The sequence below is a fragment of the Ammospiza nelsoni genome, chromosome 8 (genome assembly GCF_027579445.1).
Source record: "Ammospiza nelsoni isolate bAmmNel1 chromosome 8, bAmmNel1.pri, whole genome shotgun sequence".
In the NCBI taxonomy this organism is placed as follows: domain Eukaryota; kingdom Metazoa; phylum Chordata; class Aves; order Passeriformes; family Passerellidae; genus Ammospiza; species Ammospiza nelsoni.
The window spans coordinates 19,383,116-19,405,028 of NC_080640.1; the positions used below are offsets into that span (position 1 = coordinate 19,383,116).

The window sequence follows — 21,913 nt, forward strand, 5'->3', positions numbered from 1 at the left end:
GGCAGCAGTGTGTAAGTACTCGCTGTGCAGTGGTGACCCCTGGAGCCAGGGTTGATAGGGGAGGGTTCCCCTGCCGTATGAGTCCAGTACAGGCTGGAGCCAGCTTCTCTTGCCATCTCTTTTCCGATGCATGGTTGGGGCCTCAGAGGCTACCAGCAAAGCCTGGTCTGTAGTGCTGCAGTTCTCATGCTGCAGCAGCACTGGTGCAGCCCCGTCCTCAGAACCAGGTTCCCTCCTAGCCAAGGCAAGGGGCAGGCTGGGGCAGCCCTCACCACTCCAGAGTGGGCTGAAGGATGCTTGCTTGTCTAGAGCAAGGTGCAAGTGATGGAGCATGGCTGCAGGATTGTCCAAAAAGGGGTCCAGGCACAGTGAAGGGCTGTGACCAGGGGCTGGCACACACACAGTTCTCAGCCGCCTGGCACCTGGCTGGTTTCAGCACTGACTTTGCGAATGTGTCAAAACTTTTTATTCTGCTCTTTTGAGTCTATTGCAAAAAAAAAAAAAAAAAAAAATCCACCCTTGCCCCAGGTGGCTTGGGGGGTGGTGGGGAAAAAAAACCTTTGTACAGCTTCTTCTCTCAGTTACTGAAGTAAAACTCGCTCTTCAATTCTTGGGTGCGCTGTGTTTCTTCCCCATGGCTGGGGGCAGCCCCAGCACCGAGGGATGCTGAGGTGGGGCTGGCAGCCGTCTCCTCACTGCCAGACTTCAGACCCAGGCAGGGTTCAGGGGGGTTAGCACCCAGCTCACTGCTGGGGCTGGAGAGAGGGAGGGCAAAGAACTCCAACGAACTTGTGTCCTTTTATTCAGTTTAAAAACCATTAAATAAGAGCAGAGACGGGCAGGAGCCAGCTGCATCCCATCCCCCTGAGTCCAGGCAGCTGGATCCCCTAGTCCAGGAGGCACTTGTGTGGGTAAGGCAGAGGGCAGTGCAGCTCCCTGTGTGATCACTGCTGGATGGCTCCTCAGTGCACCTGTGGCTGCTGGCTGGAGGGCAGCTCACCCCCTGGCTTCAGGGCTAGTGTGGGTGCCTGCTCCTCCTCCACCGACTCACTGCCGTAGGCACTGTCTTCCTTCAGCTCTGCAAAGCAATCCCCAGGTGCTTTTAGTGATGGGGCAACGGGAGGGGCAGCAGAGACAGCCCCTGCCCACCAGCCCTAGCCCTCACTCTCTGTACCTGTGCTTTGCAGCTTCTCCAGTGCCTCAGTTTTGTGAAGCATCCTCACGGCATTGTGGAGCCCCATGGAGTCCAGGGCCTCCAGCAGTCCCCCCAGGCTGCCACCTGCCAGCTGCAGAGAGAGAGAGCACTGAGTAGGGCTGATGGCCAGACAGGCAGGGGGACAGAGGCACCCCAGCCAGGCACTGACCTCGTAGCTGCGCAGGAGGCTGGCACTGGGCGAGGGCGTGTCCTTGTAGGTCTCCACGAGGCTGCACAGCCCCAGGCGCTTGGCCAGCTCGATCCAGTCTGACCCACTGCAGTCCTGGTTCAGCAGCTGCTCCAGCCCCTGCAGTGCCTCACTGTCCAGTGACAGGACCTTCCCTGTGTGAAAGAGGTGCCTCCATTACAGGCTGCCCATCCTTGCTGCTGGGAGGGTGTTACCTTGCCTAGGTGTGGTGCTTCTGAGTTGGGGGGTGGGGCACAGAGGGGCTGCTCACCTGGCTGGGGGGCAGTGGGCAGTTCTGCCTTGGGCCCCTGCTGGGAGGCCTGCAGCAGGATCTCCCGCACCTGCAGACAGACATGGATGTCAGCCTTCCAAAGCACTGCCCAGATCCTCCATTGCCCCCTCACACCTTGGATCTCTGCAGGACACGGAGGAGCACAGGCATCCTCACAGGAGCATCTCCTGGAACTCTGCTCCATCCATGCCGTGGCCTGCACAGAAGCTTTCCCAGAGAGTTTGTCCCGCTGTGCCACACACCTTCTGGCTCCGAGTCAGGTCCAGGGATGTGTGGCAGCGGCGCTGCCGGTGCCCTGCCTGCCAGTGCCCCTGCGTGGAGAGCTTGGAGCTGGTGCTGTGCTCTGCAGCCAGGGCTGGCTCCCCCAGATCCATGGCCAGCTCCTGCTCCTCAGGGTCAGTGTCTGTGTCACTACTGGCCTCTGATGAAGACAGGCTCATGGGCTCATCATTCTCACACAAAACATCTGCCCCTGTTGGGAAAGGTTGGCATGAGCCAAGCCCACAGGTCTGACCTTGTGCCTGGCACCACCCAGTACAGGCAGCCAGAGTTAAGGAGAGGGAAAGTGGAAGGGCAGTGCCTTACCAGCTTTAAGGAGCAGTTTAGTGAGGGTGGGAGAGCCCAGGCCAGCAGCCAAGTGCAGGGGGGTGTTCCCGGCGAAATCCCGGCTGTTGATGTCGGCTCCCAGCTAAGACAGGTGTGAGACCGTGAGGATGGGCTGCCTGGGCACTGCTCCTCCTACACCCCAAGGCCACAGGGGAGCCCCCACTTCTGCCAGGAGCCTGTAGGAGACCCCATCCCTGTCCCACAGCCACCACTACATCAGCCACTCCATACCTTCTTCACCAGGTGGGTGGCCATGTTCAGGTTCTCCATCTCCACAGCCAGGTGCAGTGGGGTCCTCCCACTTTGCCTCTCCACTGCATTCACATCTGCTCCCGTCCTGACCAGCAGGTCCAGGCAAGCCAAACTCTTTTCCTTCACAGCCAAATGCACAGGCAGGAGGCCTGCAAGATGGGGATAGGCTCAGCAGCCTTCTGGCCAAGCCCATGATGGCGCACCGGGGTTCTGCCCATCACCCCTGAGCCACACTCACCACGGAAACTGGGCAGGCGGAGCAGATAAGGGGCAGCTGAGCCCAGGTGAGCCAGCAGCGTCCTCAGCATCTCTTCATTGCCAGTCTGGAGTGCCAGGTGCAGCAGGGAATTGCCATAGCGGTCCAGCAAGGTTGGGTCGGCGCGGGCTTGCAGCAGGAGCTGGACCACTTGGGGCTGCTTGGTGATGACTGCCAGATGCAGTGGCGTCTGCAGGACAGCAGCACATCCTCAGCAGCGCTCACAAGAGGAGCCAAATCCTGCACCACCATTCTTTCCAGTAGCTGCAACTTGTTCAGATCTGCAGCCTCCCCTTAGCAGGAGCAGCTACAGGAGCCCCCAGGGTTGGAAAATAGGAGTGAGGAACTACTCCCAGGTAGAGGAGAACTGGCTGCTTTGAAAAACACGTACCTGTTGCAGGTTATTGGAGATGTTGATGATCTGCTGGCTGGGGATGCTAACAATGATGTCGATCAGCTGCTTGATCACAGCTGTTTGTTCATGGATAATAGCGAGGTGCAAAGGCCTGAAGAGAGAGTGGGATGGCCCCTAGCTCAACGCCATGCTCCTTCAGATACTCCCTGCTGCCCTCAGAGCCCCCATAACAGCTCTGACAGACAACAAGACCACCATGCTCTCCCTTCCAACCCTTCGTGTGCTCACGTGTCTCCGTTCTCATCCTGTGACGCGGCCAGGTGCCTCTGGACCGCCAGCAGCATGCGGGGGTCGGCGGTGACCGAGTAGTCGAGCAGGGCACGAGCATTGCAACGGGCTAATGCCAGCATCCGCAGCTGGCACAGCTGGGCTGGGGGGCAAAGCAGGATGTCACCTCCAGGGCGGCAGCCCCATCCACCCTTCTGCACCCACCAGGTATGGAGAGCAGCAAACAACCCCAAAAGGTCCCCCGTCCGTGCCTCCCCTCCCGCGCAATGTGCCCCAGCCCTCCCTCAAGCTCAGCTCCTCCTACCGTGCTTCTGCAGCTCCTTGCAGTACGTGCTCTCTTCTGCAGGTGCCTGCCTGTCACTCTCAGGCCCCTCTGCCTCAGGGCCCTTCATCTGCACACCCCCCTGGTAGCTCCCCACTGGGTGGGGGCCAGGCGAGTAGATGCTGTTGTAAGTCAGCCCAGAGGAGTATGGGAAGCTGAGGTTCCCACCTGTGGGGCAAGGCAGAGGATGGGTGAGCAGAAGGGAGCCCCCAGGGCCAGAGCTCAGCCATTTGAGAGAGGAGGATGAAGAGGCATCGCCACTCACCTCCTCCAGAGCCAAAGCCCCCGGCCCCTCCACCGGCCCCCCCCATGTGCGAGCCACCGCCAAAGTGCTGAGGAAACTGAGGCAGGACTTTCTTGCGCTTCCTCTCCACTTCTTCCTTGTCTGTGGGGAGAGAGGGGCAGCAGGGTCAGAGGCAGCCCTAGCAGCAGGGGACATGCCAGCCTGCCTGGGTGGTGCTCACCTTCCACCACTGGGTAGTAGGTGAACTGCTTGGAGTCACTCACGTCGCCTCCCCGCTTCCGCTTCAGCTGCAGGAAGACGGTGACAGGACGGTCGATCTTGGGCTTGTGGTAGGGGGGTGTGCGGAAGACAATGGCATACTGTGGGCAGGACATGATGGACATAAGGTTCTGCTCATCCCTGAAGCTGGGGACAGGGCTGCCTCACCCCACAAGGCAGTCATCTGCCTTGAAGCAGAGCAGGACACTCCCCACCTCCCCTGTACCTGCTTGTGCACATCTGTAGGAGAAAAGTCCCCGAAGGCCTGCCAGCCGTTCTCATCATCCTCGTAGAAACGCACCTCAATGTCATCTGGGGAGACAAGTGGCACTGGCACCGCCTGTCTCCTTGCCCCAAAGAGGCTCCAAGGACAAAGACTCCTGACCACCCAGGGGCCCCGGATCTCTCCTGCTACAGCCCCTCCAGGTGGTTTCAAATGAAGAGAATGGCTTTACCTTTCTGAACTTTATCACACAGCAAGTAGACTTCGTCTCCTCCCCGCACGGAGCCTGCTGTCTTATCCATCCGTGAGATCTTCAGGTTGGAAGCTCCGGGGGACTCTGCAAATCAAGAGGGGTTGGGAGTCTCTGTGCAGAAGTCCTTACCCCCTCCTGCCCCATCCCCTTCCTGGACTGGCCCCACACTCACTGCTGTCATGGATGGGGTCTGAGATGACAGGCTGGAGAGCCAGCGTGAAGTTGCCACTGCTGTCACGGAGGTAGGCGGTGAAACGCAACCGCACAATGCTCAGGTCCATCACCTTCTTCAGCTCCTTTGCCTCCAGCTCGATCTCACGCAGCTCCACTTCTGCCAGGGCAGGGCGACAAACTGTCAGGCTGTTTGGGGGGACAGTGCTCCAGGTCCCCTTCCTACCCCCCAAGCCCCACGCTAAGCCCAGCCCCAGTTGTCAGCCCACGGTGCCAAGGCCCACTGAGTCCCCAGGCTGCCCTCACCTGTCAGCAGACGGCTCCTGTTACGCATCTTCTGCTGCTTCAGCTTTTCCTTCATGATCTCCATCATATTCTTCTTGGTGACATGGAGCACACCCAGGTTGCTGAACCTGGAGAAGAGGGAACCTGCTGGGATCTGGGAGCATCAGGAGCAGCAAGCCCAAAGGGGCACACATTCCTGCAGCTGGGAAGGTCCCGAGCACAGAGTGGTGCCACTCAGGCAGCAGGGAATCAGCGTGTGTGCAGCCAAAGAGGAGCAACTGCAGAGGAGAGAAAAGGAGCCCCAGAAAGTCTGGGCTCCCACAGGTGATGAGTCCAGAGGGCTGTCAAAGACAAGACCAGGAGAACTGAAGGCCAGAGGGATGCAAATGGTATGAGTTGAGCCAGAGATGGAAATGTAAGAGCAACTGCAGCAGTGGCAGAATAACCCTGTGACTCAGGCTGGCTTCAAAAGTCATCTGCAAAGCTGGGGAGCTGCAACCTCAAGGACAGAAGCTCAAAATAAGCTCCATATGTCAAAACCCAGAGACAGGCAAAACGCTCAGGGGACAGAGTTGTAACAATGAACTACACCTGCCTGACCTCATCCAGCAAACCCAGCTCTAGAGTGCACTAACCCCTATCTTCTCCCCATCTCAAAAGCTGCAGGCAGCACCCACAGCCACCTCACACGGGCAAGAGGCCACCCTGGCTCCTCCTTGCACATACTGAGCAGTCATGTCCTTGGGTCCCACGATCGTGACACAGTTGCCAGCCTCGTTGCACTGCTTGCCCACCAGGCTGTGGGCATGGACACGGGGAGGGTCACTGTGCGTCACCAGGTCTACCTCAATCCGGGCCATCCCTGTGTAGTTACAGATCTGCAGGGAAGAAGGAGATGGAGGTCAGGTACAACAAGCCAGGAGTCTGAAGGATTCTTTACAAATCCCTGTTATACCTCCCCATGGCCACAGCCCTTCCTCTGTAGCTCTCCCATCTCTCCAGCACCAGGACACACACAAGAGCTTGTTATAAATTTCCTGTCCTTCCTTCATGGCTCCCTGGTGATGCTCAAGCACTACTGGCTGAGGACACTGCTCCATCCCCTCCCATGGCAGCGCTCACCTTGACAGTGGGATAGGTCTTGCGCCCCTTCTCGCTGGATGCTCCAGGCAGGCCCCCATGGGAAGGGCCCTCGCAGCCATACCGAAATCGGAAACCCCGCTGTGGAGGCAGAGAATGGGTCAGCCAAGGGTGGCCAAAGCCTGATGCCATGAGAGCACGAGACAGTTGCACCTGTCTTTAGCTGGGTGACATCCTTACCTGCTTTGGCTGCTCAATAATGACAAGGTAGGGACCTTCCGCTGGAGGAGAGAAAGGAGAGGTACCAATGAGAAACATGGGATAACCAAAGTGTATGTTCTCACTAAGGATGCTGGAGATACAGGGACAGCACTGAAGGTGATGTGACTCCTGTCTGTCCCATGGGGGTCCTCAGAGCCCCCAAACCCTGTGCTGTCACAGCCCAGCTGAGAACAGCAGTCAGAGTAGCAGCAAGAGGAGGGAAGGGCCAGAGGATGCTCTGCCACTTGGGAAACAGGGACCCCCAGAAGGTCACAGCCCAACGTGGCAGTCCCTGGTAGACTGAGCAGTAGGGACAGATGGAAGAAGCCCCATTCTGGTGTCACGAGTCAGGAATTTCCAGCCAGCCCACAGTGGGGCCAGTAAGGACAAAGCCTGCGGTGCTTCTGGAAACTTAAAGGTGTGAGTCAACCTGCTGGGAAACTCCACTGCAGCTGGGGACCCCTGGAAGGGTGCAACCAGAGGGGCCCTTACCTGTCTCCATCAGCGGCTCCTTCTGCTCCATCATGTGGGAGTCAAAACTGAAGTCATCATAGTCAATCCCATCCAGGCACTAGGTGACGGGAGGGAAGGGGAGCGTGATGAGTGTGTTGGGCCGGAATCCCCCAACTACCCTGGGCGGGTGACGGCAGCTTGGCACAGCACCCCGTTCGGGCAGGCACAGATCCCTGTCCCTCCTCGAGAAGAGAGGAGGGCAGGTGCAGACCCCTCAGTGCCCACCCCGGGAGGCTGACACAGACCCTCCCGCCTCCCAGCCCGGAAGCAGGCGCGGACCCCCACCTCCCACCCCCCCCGTGGGGTCGGGCACTGCCCCGTGCCCAGCTCCGGGGCCGGGAGCAGGCAGGACACCCGCCCGGGCCGCTCCGCTCCGATCCGTGCCGCACTCACGGGCTGGAACTGCTCGTCCATGTCGGCGCGGGGCCGGCCGCCGGCCTGCGGGGAGAGGGGGGGGTTGAGCGGGGAGCGGGGCTGCAGGAAGGCACCGCCGCTCCGGAAAGTCCCTAGAAACCCCGCCGAGCCGGGAAATGACGGGACCGCGCGTCACCGCCCCGCCCCGCCCGGGACACGGCCCGGGCCGGCCCGAGGCACGGCGCGGGGGCCGCGGGACGCCGGGGCCGGCCCGGCACGGCCCGGAGCGCGGCTCTGCTCGGCCCGGCCGCTCCCGCGCCCGCCGGCGGCCGCTCGGGGCAGCGGGACGGGCTGTCCCCTCCTCGCCTGGGAATTTCGGACTCGGAGCCCCGGGCGGGCTGGAAATCCCGGAGCACTCCCGCCCGCCTCCCCCGGGCGTTCTCGCCCGGGCACTGCCTGGCAGCTCCGGGGCGCCAGATGTGCCGTATTTTCCCCTCGGGAGTACGGAGGGATTTGCCCCACGTCGTCCCCAGCCGCCTGTCCCGCTACGGGTGCCAGTCCCGCCGCGCTGCCATGAGCCCTTGCCCGGCCAGACCTGCAGTGCAGCACGGCTGAAACCACCCGCAGAAACCCCCGGGTTCCCCAAGATCCCCACCCCACATCATCCATCCTGCACAGGGATGTGTCTCCCACACCGGGATGTCGTCTCCAAGCCCCTATGGACTCAAACAGGAGTCGCCCCGAAGTGCTGTCCCCAAGCCCACTGGCTACCCCCTGGACATGGGAATCTCTCCAGGACTGCAGAGTCAGCAGCCCCTTGCCAGGCACCCAAAAGGGTGCTTTCCCTCTCCCCCGTTTCAACTTACACAGCAGCCCCGGCATCCTTCCCCCGGAGGTGGCCAGAGAGGGGCATTCGCTATCCGTGTTCCCATTGCCTCCTTCCCACTGGCTTCAGAGTGGAAGGGGCAGCCCCAGAGCTCCCTGTGGGAGCATCTCCCACCACCCCAGCACACAGCACTGGATGCTTCCCGCCGACCCCAGCAAGGCACTGCCAGCAGCAGGGCCCACAGCGCTCACACCCTCCTACTCACCGAGGAGGAAGAGGTTGGTCTCAGCAACCCGTTCAGCCCCAGCATGGCCAAAGGGACTGCCAGTACCACACACAGGAGTTCCGCTGGGGCCAAGGTCTGCCTGACCACACAAAACCACTGGCGACTTCTAGCAAAGGGGCAGGATCAGGGGAGAGCCTACGGGCACGCTCCGCATTTCTTCTCACTAACCAATGAAAAGAAAAAAAAATCCCATATCTGACTCCATTTCTGAATCAGTGGTTGCTGCAGGTCTCACTCAGGGGATTTTGAGTGTGTGGGAGAAGAGGGGAAGGAAGGGGATTGTTCAATCCGTGCGTGACTCATATTCTTCAGAAGCTGAACAGAGCCTTTTCAAGGAGATTTTTCAGCCTCTCAAGTCTTCCAAAGGGACTGTCCTGTGACCTCAAGCCTGAGGTTTTTCCCGGTTGGCCTGCCACCTAAGCACAGAGATGCATCCCAGGCAACTGTGCAGCCTGGGACATGGGGTCAGTGGGACCTGCAAGTGCAGGGGAGGGTGCAAGGAGAAGGTAGACATCCAGCACTGAAAAATGAGGTGGGGACCTTCCTCCTATCATTCTGTAGGGGCTTCTGAAACCTAGGAACATGGACACAACCCCCTGGTGGTCTGTGGGAAGCAGCACAGACTTCCTGCTGTTCGGGTCCCATTGACCATCCCACCTGGACAGCTTCAGCCTGCCACCACCAGTCACCCGCCCCACCTGCTGGGCACAGATCTTGCAGAGAGGTGAACAAAGGGACAAGCAACCTTCCTCAGTGGGCTGGGAATAGCCACCTACCCTACCCACTGAGCCTGGTGGGAGAGCCCAGGCCTGAAGCTGCTGGATAAGAGCAGACTGTGCCCCTGGAATAGCACAACTCCCCTTCTCCAGGGGCATCAGCTCCATCTCCTGTTGAAGGGTTTTCACAGCTCACTCACTGCTGCCCAGGACACTTCCACTTGCTGCAGCAAACAGCATGACTAAAGAATGTCACGAACTTCTACCTGTGTATCCCCATCCCACACAGCTCTGGGTCTCTCTGGAGGTTGCCAGCCATATCCCTGCATCCTTGTGCAGTGTGTGCTGGAGGAAGCCCACCTTGCTTGCTGAGCAGAGATGGTGTCACCACCTGCTTCCTTGTTCCTGGAAAAGCAACCTCAGGCAACCTCAGAGCTGCTCTCCAGGTGAAGTCCTGCCTCCTGTGCCAAGCAGCATGCCTTTCTGGCCTCCAGGACTGGGGTTTCCCCTAGGAGTGCAGCATATGCAGCTTTTGTCCCCCACACATGCCGGAAAGGAATGCATCTCTCCTTTCTCCATCAGTAGCATTCCCTGCTCCCTCTTACCAACACATCTGCCCTGGATCATGGGCTTGAACTGCAGACCCCATTTACTTGGCTAATTCCTCCCCATCTTCACACACTCCTAGGGTTCAGGCAGTATTCTCTGGGCATTGCTGGGAATGGGGGAAAAGAGCAGCAATCCAGCTACAAGGCACTGCCCAGAGCAGCATCAGCTCCCTGCCCTGGAGTGCAGCACTGCCACAGCACCCTTGCTAGATGGCACAGCCTCCCTGTGCCAGCCAGAGCACTTCAGTTAAGGGCTAGGCTTCGGCAAACAGTGCAAGTTAAAGCCAATCTTCCATGCCTGCAGCTCCTTGAACGTGACCTAGTAATGCAGGTGCTATTTTCTTTCCTCCCATGACAGTCGGCTGACTTGCAGAGCTGATGCCCTGCAGGCAGGAGGGAAACACACGTCAGCCTATCAGAGGCAGGAGAGTTTAGCAGCCATGGGAAAGGCTGCTCCAGAAATGCAGGAGGCAGCAGCAGCACAGCCCTGCTCTGAACTGTGCTGCTGTACAGCTGACATGTTCCAGCCACTCAGCTGACTGCTCCCCTAACATACTCTTCCCTTTGCATTTTGATTTTCCTTGGGTCTGCTAACACCTGTGAACAACAGCCCTAAATACCTGGCCTTGCTTTCTGCAGGAATCCTGTGCTCTGCTCCATCCCTGGAGTCCCAGCAGCTACTGCTGAGTCTCTCTCATATTGCGTTCACAGTGACTTTGCTCTGAGACCCTTCCTGGAAACCAAGTCCTTGACCAGCAAGCATGGCAGAGAGAAATCCCCTCTTCCTGAAAGCTTTCTAAGCCTTCTTCTCCTGACAGCCTGCTTCTGACCACTGAAGCCATTTGTGTATCTCTGCATAAAATGCCTTTACTCCCATTGTGGCTATCAAGTTGGTTTTGGCAAACCCCAGCCACCCACTGATCTTCTGGTTTTCTCCTCTGAGGGCCTGTAAATCAGCTCTGCTGCTATGACCGATTAACCCAGCTGTATGCCCTTAGAGAAGCCCTGCCAGCGTCAGCCCGGCGCTCGCTGTCTGTCACTCTCTCCAGTTTGCACTCTGCCCGCAGTACCACCGCCGCGTTGGTGCTCGCAGCTCCATTGGGGCTATGGCTTGCCGAGCCTGCGGGCACGGATCTGACTCCCCTCGGAGCGGGCAGCAGGCCAGCCCTGCTCCAGCGCAGGAGGGCTCAGAACGCGAGAGGGAGAGCTGCAGGATGGGGCAGAACCCAATGGCAACACAGAAAATAGGGAACTTTCCACCGGCAGGGAAAAGGTGCCAGAGCTGGGACTGGCTGCCTCCTCTCCCCTCCAAGAGAGCAAATGTCTCTCCAACCTGGATCTTCCCAACACCCCCACCCCAGCCGGCCGCATGGCCGGCCAGAGGCGACCCGGGACCGGCTGCAGCGAGAGAGAGCCCAGGACCCTTCCGCTGGGACGGGCAGCCCGAGCACAGGAGTTTTAGCCTCGGGACCGCTCAGCTCCCTTTCCCTGGGAAGCGTTCTCCCTCTGGCGCGGGGAGCCCTGCCCGCCGCTGCTCGGGCGCGGCCCCCTGGCACCCCCAGGACCCGCACCCCGCTCACCTTCAGCCCCGCCGCAGGCTGGCCGCCGCGCCCCGGCCCGGCACCGGGAAAGTCCCGACCCGGCTCCGCCTCCCGGGGCTTCCCGGACCCGGCTCCGCCCGGCGGGAACAGCGGGAGGGCGGGCCCGGGGACCCCCGAAGGGACGGGCAACTCCGGGCTGCTGCGTCCCGGCGACATCGCCTGTCCGTCGCACTCGGGTGAGGGAACCGAGCCCCGGGCTCATGGCTGTCCCCCGAGGGGACAGTACTCTTCACCCCATTCCCAAGGCCATTCCCAAGGCCTGCTGCTACTCCAGCGGGGAAGGACCGTCTGCCTCGCCCATGGATGATTTTCACTTTTATTATTGTAAATTCACTGTTGTCCTTATATATACTTTTTAAAAATATATTAGATACAAAAGTCAGAAAGGCTCCTCTTTGAACTACATATACTGGTGGATTTACAGGCCGGTTTGGAAAAAGTGGGCAAATAGGAAAGCCCAACTTGATCAATGCGCGCAGCAGCAGCAGCAGCAGTAAATGCCCCTCTCCAGGGACAAGGGGACTATATATATATATATATATATATATATATATATATATATATATATATATATTTGTAGATCTATGCATACACACACATGCACACACACACAGCACTCACAGCCCTCGACACCTCAGCCCCCTGCCCAGGACACACCAAGGATGCTGCGGCTGAGCGGGATGAGCTCCCACCAGGCAGGCATCGGCCACGCACCAGAGGACGGATTTGGGAGTCCCAGAAGAAAGGGGCACACGTTTCTTCTGTTCCTACAGAAGTGCTCCCCCTTTCCATGGCTGCACTCCCTGGGACAGCTTGGGCTGGCAGCAGCACAGAGCAGAAGTCCCCTGGCCAGCAGGCATGGTGCCTGCAGGACATCCCCTGTATGATGGTAAATTTGAAGACTCATTTCCCAAATTAGCTGGAAGCAGGGAAATGCTGTGACCAGGGAGGTGAAACCTGCCTCAGCAATTCTCAAAGCTGAAAAAATGCAGGAAAAGCCATTGACTGATGGCATAGAAGGCCTGAGCAGTGAGAGCCCAGGCATGGGGCACAGGGGTCAGCACAGTCCAGCTGGGGCTGCTGGTGCCATCCTGCAACAGAGTGAGACACCACCCCCACCTGGGAAGGCAGGAGGGAGAGAGCCCCTGCTGCCATCCTCACTGGGGTTCAAACAGACTGACAGTGCAGTCACTTCCCAAGGGAAAAGGCACTCTGTGTTTTTGGCTCCTCTGACAGTCACAGTAGCCAGATGGAAGACTTGCTTACCCCTATGGAGGTGGAAAGAACACAGATCTTGTCCCCTTCCAGCCCACCATGTCCCTTTCATGAGGAAGCTTCAGTATGATTGCCTTCAGCAGCCTGACTCACACCAGGCTACCCCAGAGGCTCAGGGGCAGATCCTGGCTCGGCTGATACCAGGATGGCAGCCCCACAGCCCAGCAGTGACCCCAAACCCTGTGGGCAGGGAGGGGACAGCTCCTGCAGGGGCAGCAGCTGCCAGAGGAGCACTGGACACAGCTCCTGCTGAGAGTGGAGGGCACTGCAGGCCCACATGCACACACACACAAAAACACATAAACACAAACACACACACAAACACATACACAAACACACACACACACACACACAAAGCAGCAGGGTTTTCAGAAATATTCAAGGTGGGGAGTCACTGTCAGAGCCCAATTTGGGGTCTCCACTGTGGGCTGCCTCCTGTGGGGGTCAGGCCATAGCCAGGCCCTCCACGTGGTTGTGGATGTGGGCTGTACTGGACAGGCTGCTCTCGCCTTTGTAACTTTTGGGGGCCCGGCTGGCTTTCAGCAGGACCAGGAAGGTGTCTGTGGAGATGGCCCCAAACTCAAAGGTGAACGTGCCGTAGAAAACCAGGACATCAATGATGAATATCCACTCACACAAGGCAGCCACGTGCTGTAGCACAAAGCTCTCCTGGATGAAGAACACACCACCTGAGGGTATCCCAGTCAAGGATAATACAGTGAACCTCATCCACCCCAGAGAGCCATGTCCCACTGTTACTGCATGCTGGGATGGACATGAGTACCCATCCTCTGCAGGACAGCTACACCACCACCACTCCTAACACTGAGAAACCCCCACATGCTTCTCCCAGCACCAGAAAGGCCCTGGCACAGGTGAAGCGGTGGCATACATGCCCAAACCAGCCTTGATAAATCACTGATGCCAGGCTGGGATTATCTGAAGAGGCCAGGGCAGGATGAGCTCAGGCTGCAGGTCTCCGTGCAAGCCAGGTGCCCAGATCCTCAACTTCCCCACACTCCTTGTCTCTTCCTCAAGCCAGGCTGGTGTTCTCCATCCTGTCATAGGATGCAGTCAAAGATGATAAAACTCAACCTTTGAAACATGGTTTGGACTGTTGCATCCCAGTCCTGCAGCACCTCCTGTCCTCCTGTGCTGCAGGCTGGCCCACCCCAAAGACGGGGACTGCTCCCACTCCTCCAGATCCTACCACTACCAGAATTTTCTTATCCTTCTCTCATCCCCACCAAAAATCTGCAGGGAAACCTGCTGCAAGAGCTACTGTGGGTGAGGGGAGGAGGTACATTCCCCAGCCCTCCAGGCAAAGCCTCCAGCAGTACCATCTCTTCTGCAAGGGAGACCAAGATCTGGGAGAGCTGCAGAAGCAGGGACCTGACCTGTACAGTGCAGAGCCCTCTGCTCACTCCTCCCATGCCAGAAATATCCCAGCCCTCTCCCCACACTGTCCACACCACAGCTCGCTGCTTGCCCACTGCCAGTCCCAGAGCTTAGAGAGCAGAATGGCCACAGCAGATGGGCACCACTCCTGTCTTCCTTGTCCTTACATGCCCTTCCTGTCCCTCGCAGCTGGCATGGCCCTGCAGCAGTCCTGCCTCTCCCAGCTCCCAGCCTGCCTGCTCTGATGACAGAGCAGGACCCTCTGATATGTGACAGGCCTGCCAGCACCCCCAGGCTCCTCTTGTGCAGCTGATCTCAACCAGACCCCAGCCAGCCTCTTTGGGATCCACGGACACTGCATGCTTTTTCCCCTTCCTGCCCAATAACCACTACCTTGTTTCCCAATTTATCCTCAACCTCAGTCCCAAATAAAGTCCTCACTCCTCAGCCATGCACTTGGGACCATTCTTTGAGCTCCAGCCCACCTGATGCCATGACCTCTCTCCCTGGTAAAGTGTTCGCAGCCCCGTTACCTCACCAACCCCTTCCTTGTCCCATGGGCAGGTTGGCTAGCAAGTGCCCAGAAGTTCTGGCAGGCAGAGTGCCAGCCAGAAGTGCCACCTGGCACCTTCACACAGTACTTTTGTACTCAGCTTCGCTCAGAGAGGTAACCCTGCTGGACTTTGCATTGCCAAGGGTTCAAAATACCTTTGTCCCATTAAAAAAGCCCAACAATTAACCAGACCTGAGTGGTGTGTGACTGGAGCCTGCAGCAGTGGCTGGGCTGCAGCAGCCAGGGCACGGCTGGTTTGGGGCATGCCAGCACCCCAAGGACACCCACCAGCATCCCTTCCCCTCCTCAGCCCCTGCCCAGCCCTAGTACTGCTGCTCCTCTAGCCTACACCTGCAGGGAGCTGCCCACGCTCAGTGCCCTGCCCAGCTCCTCTCCTGGCACCATGCCTCATTACCAGACCAAAGGATAGAGAATTTGGGGCATATACCCCACTGTGAGGACCACCTTTCACCAGCCAGTTCCCAATGTTCTTCCCACACCCTTCAGGATACTGAAGACGAGGGTGAAGAAGGCCACGGTGGTGAGGATGCTCCGCAAGTGGCCGGTCCAGTACTGCCCTCGGGTTTTAGCCATGCGGTAGGTGAGGATGGACTGCAGGAGCAGGAACAGCATGCTGGTGGGAAAGGCCACCCCTGCCCCAATGTAGTGTAGCACCTTGGCATGATCCACCTGTGGGGAAGAAGCCATCAGTGCCAACTCCCTGGGACACTGCCTATCACAGCGTGACTCTGCTCCAGTAGTTGCACTCCTGCCCAGGAAGGGGTGCAGACAGTGCTGGGAGCAGGTCCAGGCAGCTCACCCTGTGCCTGACTCCTGGCTGAAGAGCAGACTTGGATCCACCATCTACTGCTGGGATCTCAAAGAGCTCTGTTTCATTTATCCATGGGCCAGCAGCCCTGCTGTGCCCAGGGGCAGGGGCTGCCCTCTGCCCTGAGCAGCACCAGGGACTGCCTGCACTCCTCCCGAGGGTCACAGCTCAGCGCCGCTCACCACGGCAGGGCCGCAAGGGGGATCAGGGCCTGCAGAGCTCCTCCCGGGGCTGGTGTGGGCAGCAGCCTCCTGCCAAGGGGAGGGACTGGCTGCCGGGAGCCCAGGGCCTGGCAGAGCAGGCAGGGGCTGAGCACCGCCGTGCGCTGCCAAGCTGGGCCCGCTCCGCTCCCCGTGAGCACAGGCTCTGCCCCGACAGCTTCCTGGCATCACCCTCTGAGCAGGATCAGGAGCAGCCTGAACAGCATGTCCCTGCACAGGTCCATGGAGAGGACAGTGCAGAAGGGGCTCAGGTAAGGGTTTAATGAAACCCAGCAGCTTAATCTGCACTTGAACTATGAATACACAAAGAGGACACCCAGTACCCTGGGAAGCACGGCACTGACTCAGGGGAAGGGAAGGATTGCATGGATGGGACGCTGGACCAAACTGACAGCCTCAGACCCTTCCCTGCTGAGCACAGCCACTGCCCCCCCAGCCAAGGCCCTCTCCTGCCCCCCTACCCCAGGGGCTCCCAAGGAGATGCCTTACCTGAAAGTTGCCCACCATGGTGAGGCCAGCAGCGCAGACCCAGCCAGTGGCCAGCCCCAGGGTGTTGAGGAGGGACGGCCCCAGGCGCTCCAGGAGGTGGGCATAGCGCAGCAGCCCCACCAGGATGACTGCGGGAGGGAAACACAGCCCTGTCACAACACGCCACTGCCTGCAGCCCCCTCATCCACTGCTGCCCCATGCCCCATGCTGCTGGGGGGTGCAGGACAGCCTCTCCCAGCCCTGCTTCCCCAGCAGCAGAAGGCACTCACCCATGAAGGAGCCCAGGCTGCAGATGAGGCTGAAGAAGCAGCTCTCGGGAGGCAGGGTGCCACACTTGCTGTGGGGACAAACAAGACCCACAGAGCACTCAGACAGGGGGCACTGGGCTGTGTGCTTGGCTCCCTCCTGGGCTGCCCTGGAGGGGTCTCAGAGCAGCTCTGCCCCCACGCTGAGGCTGCTCACCTGACCAGGGGGATGTGATCCAGCGTGCAGCAGGAGCTGGGGCCGTCCATGTCACAGGACTGGTTGTAACTCCTGCCAGCAGCAAAGGAACAGGGTTAGGAGAGCCCAGATGCTGCCCAGGACCCTCCTGTCTCCTGCCCTGCAAGGGCAGCCAAGTTGCTGTGCAGTGAGTTCAGCCCAAACCCAGGGATGTGCCCACAACCTCCAGGGAGTGACCCACTGCCCAACAGGCAGAGTCGTGCCTGTGTTTCCACAGCTTGTTTGTTCCCTGCCTGCTGGCTCTGCTGCTCACCCAGAGCCCCCTTCTGTGAGGGAGAGGCCGTGGCAGGGCAGAGGCTGTGCGGGCTGGGTGTGGGCTCAGGGGCCTCTGGCAGCCCCACACCCAGACAGGAGCAGGAGCAGGGGCCTCTGGCAGCCCCACACCCAGCCAGCCCCCCCACATATTCCCGGCATGGAAGCACCAGAGAAGCTGGGCACGCAGCCACTGACAGCTCCAGGTTTGCAGGAGATGGGTTGGAATGCTGAGCTATGCAGGGAATGGCCCCCACAGCCACAGGCACCCCCGGGGCAGTGCCACTGCACCTGAGAGGGCGGGAGCTGGGAGGCACTGTCTGAGGGACAGCATGACCAGAGCCAGCCCCAGGCTGCCCTGGAGCCAGGCACACCAGCAGTGCACCCGGGCTGGGCAGGGCTCTCTCTGCTGCCTGCACCCACCACAGTGCGCTGGGAGCACCTCCTGCACCCACAGAGCCCGTGAGTCCAGCACCCCGAGCTCTTATCAGCCTTCCTGTACCACAGCTGCTGCCTGCAACCCTAACCAAATTCCACCACGGGGTTCGTGTGCCCTCAGCCTCACAGCTCTCCCAGGAGCTGGCACACACTGGACTGGAGTTTTGTGTCTCTTTGCTGCAGCATCACCCATGCATCCAGCACCTCTGCCTGGCATGGCTAGTGGAACCCCTGTTCACACCACAGGCAGTGAGTGCAAAGTTCTCTGCCCCAAAGGGCCTCTTCAGGCACCCCAAGTCCCACGTGGCAGTGGGACTGAGGGGGGACAGCGCTGTGGGGGGAGCTGTGGGGGGACAGTGCTGCCCTGTCCCTCACCCAGGCTGTCCATCCACCACTTCCAGCCATGCAGCAAGCACATGGTTAAAAAAACCTTTTTGGAAAGGGCTGGGCTGAGCTCTGATGTTTTTTCAGTCTCCTCAGTTTACTGGTGGCTTTGTTTTCCAACCACTAAACCGAGGCGTGGAGCCCCAGGCCTCCTCAAAGGCTGCTCTTGGGGCTGTGTTTGGTTTGGGAGGGTTTTTTTATTATTATTTTGTTTAAAGCAAGCAGCCCCAGGCCGGGAAGCATTATTCATCATTAAGGGCTGGCTGTGCGGCAGAGACAACCCGACACACACATTCTTCCCAGGCAGAATCAGCCATCAGGCAGGAAATGGCAGCAGGATTTTTTTTTTTCACTTCTTCAAACACTCCAGCAAGAATTAAACTAACATGGATCTTCCTGGGCAGATTTTTAAGGCGACACTACAAGCCAAAAACCCTGCAGAAGGAGTTGCCAAGAGACCAAGCAGTGTTTCTTTTCCCAGCCCTTGTCTCTTCCACGCCTCATCCCCCATCTGGGGGTGTTGCAGGCAGTTCTGTCCATGGGGTGTCTGGGTGCTGCAGGACCATCCCATCCCCCTGGCACTGCCAGATTTAGCCTCAAGCAAGCAAGTCACAACCTTTTCCATGGAGACACACAGCCCTCTGTAATTCCCTGACCACTTATTTTCATACTTTCTCCATGCTGTGTTTTTTGAAAGGCCTCCTTCTCCCCTGCCTGGTTTGCAGCAAGGCTGGACTGTTCAGCAGAGTAGCTGTTACCACAGAGAGCCTGAGCAGGGGAGGGAGGGCAGCCCAGCCCTGACTGCAGCTTGACCCCAAGCTGTTCTGCTCCCAACAGCCACTGGGCTGGGCAGGAGGCATGTGCCCTGTGGCATTTGCACCCCATCACCACGAAGTCTGTTGGGGAAGAAGGCAGCTCTGTGCCCCTTTACTGCTCCCACCATCCCCAACCCCCCTTCAGCACAGTCAGGGTGCAGGGAGTGCCTCAGCTACCCAGTGGTCTAGCACAGCTTGGCATACTTTAAGTGGGACAGGTATGGAGGGACTTGGCATTATGAGGTCTTTAATCAAGCCAGGATGTGCCAAAATGCCCCTGCTTCCCTGCAGGCCTTACCAGTTGTGGACAGGGCAGATGTGGTTGTTGGACAGTGCCATGGCATATCTGGAGGAGAGACAACAACAGGGTTACCACAGCCAACCACCTCCCTGCACCCCCTTTCCCTGCCAGTATCCAGAGCAGCCCCAGGGACAAGCTGCCAGAGGAGAGGATACAGGCCCTCAGCGCCTGCCAGGGCCAGCACTCATCCTGTGGCACCTCCCAGCTTTACAAAGCAGGAAAAAGAAAAACAAGTGCATGAGCATGTACTCCACGGAACTGCCACTGCTGGGACCAGGTTCCCCTGCCTTGTACCCCTATCCCTGCTAGGAGCCACCTCCTGCTTCAGTTCAGTGCAGCTGCTTCTGTGGGGCCTCCTCCATCGTGCTGCTGTGCTCCACGGGCTCTGGGGGACTGCTCTGTCACAGAGCCTCCCTGGCATGCCCCTGCCATCGGGGCTCTACACCAGCCTGCAGCTGTGCCAGGTGATACCCAATGGTGCTGGCCCTGCTGTGCTTCCCCCAGCCCCTGGCTGGCCAGCAGTGAGCTATAGGAAGTCTGGAAAAGCAGCCAGTGCACTGGGAGGGCATCGTGGGGACAGCAGCCCCATCAAGCATGTGGCTGTGGAGTCACCCTTGTGCCGTAGTCAGTGTAACAGGGGGTTCATGACATGCATCCTGCTCCACTGCAAGGGCTCTCAGCCCTATGGCCCCCACCTCAGCTATCGAGGAGTCCTCCTGCCCAGCAGCCACAGCAGTGGGCAGCACCTTGTTAGTTCAAATCACTGGCGGTTGTGAACAGCTCAGGTTAAAAATAGGCCCCAACACCAGTATGAAAACTCCTCTCCAGCTCAAGCTGGCCGTGTAACAGCTGGGCTGCAAAAGGATGATCCCAGAACAGAGGCAAAGAGCAAGACAGGTGGGGGAAACTAAGGAACAGCATTCCCAGCCACCAAGGAGCAGAGCCCTCACTGAGCCATCTCCCAGCACAGGTCTCCAAAAGAGCCACTCCCAGGGCAGCTCAGGCTGTGAGGATCGTGAGCAGCAACTCCCACCTGTGCTGCTTCGGTCTGGAGGCCATCTGCCCCCAGGGTCACTCACGGGAGACAGCCCCTGCTTTGCAAGGTGTCCGAGGGAAAAACTTGCAGCATAAGTCCCTAGCACCAGGAACAATCGGCTTTGTCGTGAAGACCTGCATGCATGTGGGGTGCATTTGCTCCATCCCATACCCCAGGAAGTCCCACCACCTATACTGAACCTCTTGATGCCTTTGAGAAAAGTTCTTCATCCACTGTTTACCTGTGTTAAGGCCCGAGAAATGGACTGCTGGAGTGGACTAGTACTGTTCACCCAAGTGACACAGCGTCTACTCCTAGCACAAGGCCCATCCATCCATCCATCCATCACATGGGATGGGTGCCCACACACGGACCGCATTCCTGGCGCTGCAGTACCTGGGCTAGTGGCGTGGCTCCCAGTGCCGTCCCCGGGCCACCTGAGCACTCAGGCCGGGACGGGGGTGCGCAATTCCGCAGGGTGTCAGGGATTTAAGGACAGGGAGGCACATGCCAGCGCTGCTGCAGGGACGCGGGGACCACGCAGGGAGGCTGTGGGAGCCCCTGAGTGTCCAGAAGTCTCCCCGCAATCTCCAGCCCGCTGCATCCCACCCTAAAGCATCCTCCAACCCCCGGCCCTCAGTCATCCCGCAGCACCCGGCCCGGGCCTCGGCCCCAACGCCCGTGGGTGGGGGGCTGGCGGCGACCCCGCGGCACTCACACGATCCACATGCCGGTGATGGTGAAGGCGGGCAGCGTGACGGGCAGGATCCCCCAGGCCGGCATCCTGGGGCCTGGCATGCCCCGCCGGGCTACGGGCGAGCGGGGCCGCCGGGCCGCCGCCGGGCCGCGCTCCCCATGGGCGACGGGGCCGGGCCGGGGCCGGGCTGGCGGGCGGAGCGGGTCCGGCCGTGCGGAGCGGCGCCGGGACAGCCCAGGCCGGCCCCGCCCCGGGGCAGCGCGGGTCCCGCTCGGCGGCAGGGCCGGGCCCGCCCCGTCCGGCGGCAGCAGGGAGCTGGACGGGCCGGCGCGGCCCCGGCGCCACGTGGCGGCCGCGCGGCCGGCTCGGGGAGCAGGTCGGTGCTGGGGAGGGCAGCCGGGAGCAGCACAGAGCGGAGCCGGGCTCCGCGGGGCGGGCGGCCCCACAGCGCGCTCGGCTGAGCCGCAGCGAGGGACAGGCTCCCCTAGAGCGCAGGGGAGGGCAGGCTCAGCTCAGCGGCGAACGCTCCTCCCGGGAGCTGGGGACCCGAACAGCTTTGGCCAAGGCTGACCCGGGCATCGACAGCCGGCTGCAGGGCTGGGGGCCTCACCCCCCTCAGCTCCAGGTGATGCTGTCTCTGCCCGAACGCTTTAGTTCACTCTTCTTCCATGGGGCTCAGCATTCTGTCCTGAGGACAAGGCTCTGTTTGCACGCCAGGAGTGACTGTCCTTGTGCTCTCACTAAATGGCTGCAGCCACACTGCCAGCCAGTGCCTGCACACTCTCCTGACCCGGTTACCCTGACCTCTCTCTTTCCAGACGCTTTCTACAACTAGGGATTAAGTTTAGCAGCCAGCCCTGCTGCCCAAAGAAATTTCCATTTTTCTCACACAGAAAACGTGAGGAAAGGAAGCACAACTTCCCCTGGCAGAGGAGCAGGGCTGTAGTAAGGCCACGGGCGTCCCATTTCCCTATTGGGAACTCAGCAGGAACTTGCCCTCTTGGCCCCTGGCTGCTTGTGGGGATGTGCTTTCAAGTCCCAACACATCCTCCATCGCCAAGCGGTGTGCACACCCCTCGAGAAGGGAGCATTTGTGCTCATAAAGGCTGCACTTTCTCTCTGCCTTCTGCAGAGAGGAGCTGCCCGGGGACAGCTCTGACCCTGGCCGGTGTGGGAGAGGAGCGCTGGCTGCCCACCACCTCTCCCGGGCCAGGGCGCTGGTTACACAACCGCGGGAGCAGTACTGCACACTGGGAATTGTAGTCGTGGGGGCATCGCATCGTCCCCTGCAG

The 21,913-nt window shown here is 59.7% G+C and overlaps 2 protein-coding genes across 5 annotated transcripts; both read right to left on the reverse strand.

The window, feature by feature from the left end:
- Positions 1-779: 779 nt before the first annotated feature.
- On the reverse strand, positions 780-11,453 carry NFKB2 (nuclear factor kappa B subunit 2). Of its 3 annotated transcripts, XM_059477591.1 has the most exons (24): positions 11,412-11,453; positions 8,487-8,670; positions 7,435-7,479; positions 7,021-7,099; positions 6,508-6,548; positions 6,310-6,408; positions 5,914-6,065; positions 5,209-5,315; positions 4,904-5,062; positions 4,711-4,815; positions 4,482-4,567; positions 4,218-4,356; positions 4,019-4,138; positions 3,736-3,921; positions 3,432-3,573; positions 3,180-3,294; positions 2,771-2,978; positions 2,512-2,681; positions 2,260-2,362; positions 1,917-2,146; positions 1,654-1,723; positions 1,365-1,537; positions 1,175-1,286; positions 780-1,078 (listed from the first exon to the last, which is right to left on the reverse strand). In XM_059477591.1, the coding sequence occupies exons 2-24, from the start codon at positions 8,529-8,531 to the stop codon at positions 963-965; spliced, it is 2,802 nt and encodes a 933-aa protein (XP_059333574.1). In that variant the 5' UTR covers positions 8,532-8,670; positions 11,412-11,453; the 3' UTR covers positions 780-962. The 3 variants fall into 3 exon arrangements, with proteins under 3 accessions (XP_059333574.1, XP_059333575.1, XP_059333573.1); XM_059477592.1 differs by lacking the exon at positions 7,435-7,479 and having other exon boundaries at positions 11,412-11,449; XM_059477590.1 differs by lacking the exons at positions 8,487-8,670; positions 11,412-11,453 and adding an exon at positions 8,262-8,353.
- Positions 11,454-11,827: 374 nt separating this feature from the next.
- On the reverse strand, positions 11,828-20,822 carry TMEM150A (transmembrane protein 150A). 2 transcript variants are annotated; one of them, XM_059477602.1, is made up of 7 exons: positions 20,643-20,816; positions 18,886-18,933; positions 16,660-16,731; positions 16,467-16,534; positions 16,198-16,325; positions 15,171-15,348; positions 11,828-13,396 (listed from the first exon to the last, which is right to left on the reverse strand). In XM_059477602.1, exons 1-7 carry the CDS (start codon positions 20,720-20,722, stop codon positions 13,152-13,154), a joined length of 819 nt encoding a protein of 272 aa, XP_059333585.1. In that variant the 5' UTR covers positions 20,723-20,816; the 3' UTR covers positions 11,828-13,151. The 2 variants fall into 2 exon arrangements, with proteins under 2 accessions (XP_059333585.1, XP_059333586.1); XM_059477603.1 differs by lacking the exon at positions 16,467-16,534 and having other exon boundaries at positions 20,643-20,822.
- Positions 20,823-21,913: the final 1,091 nt, after the last annotated feature.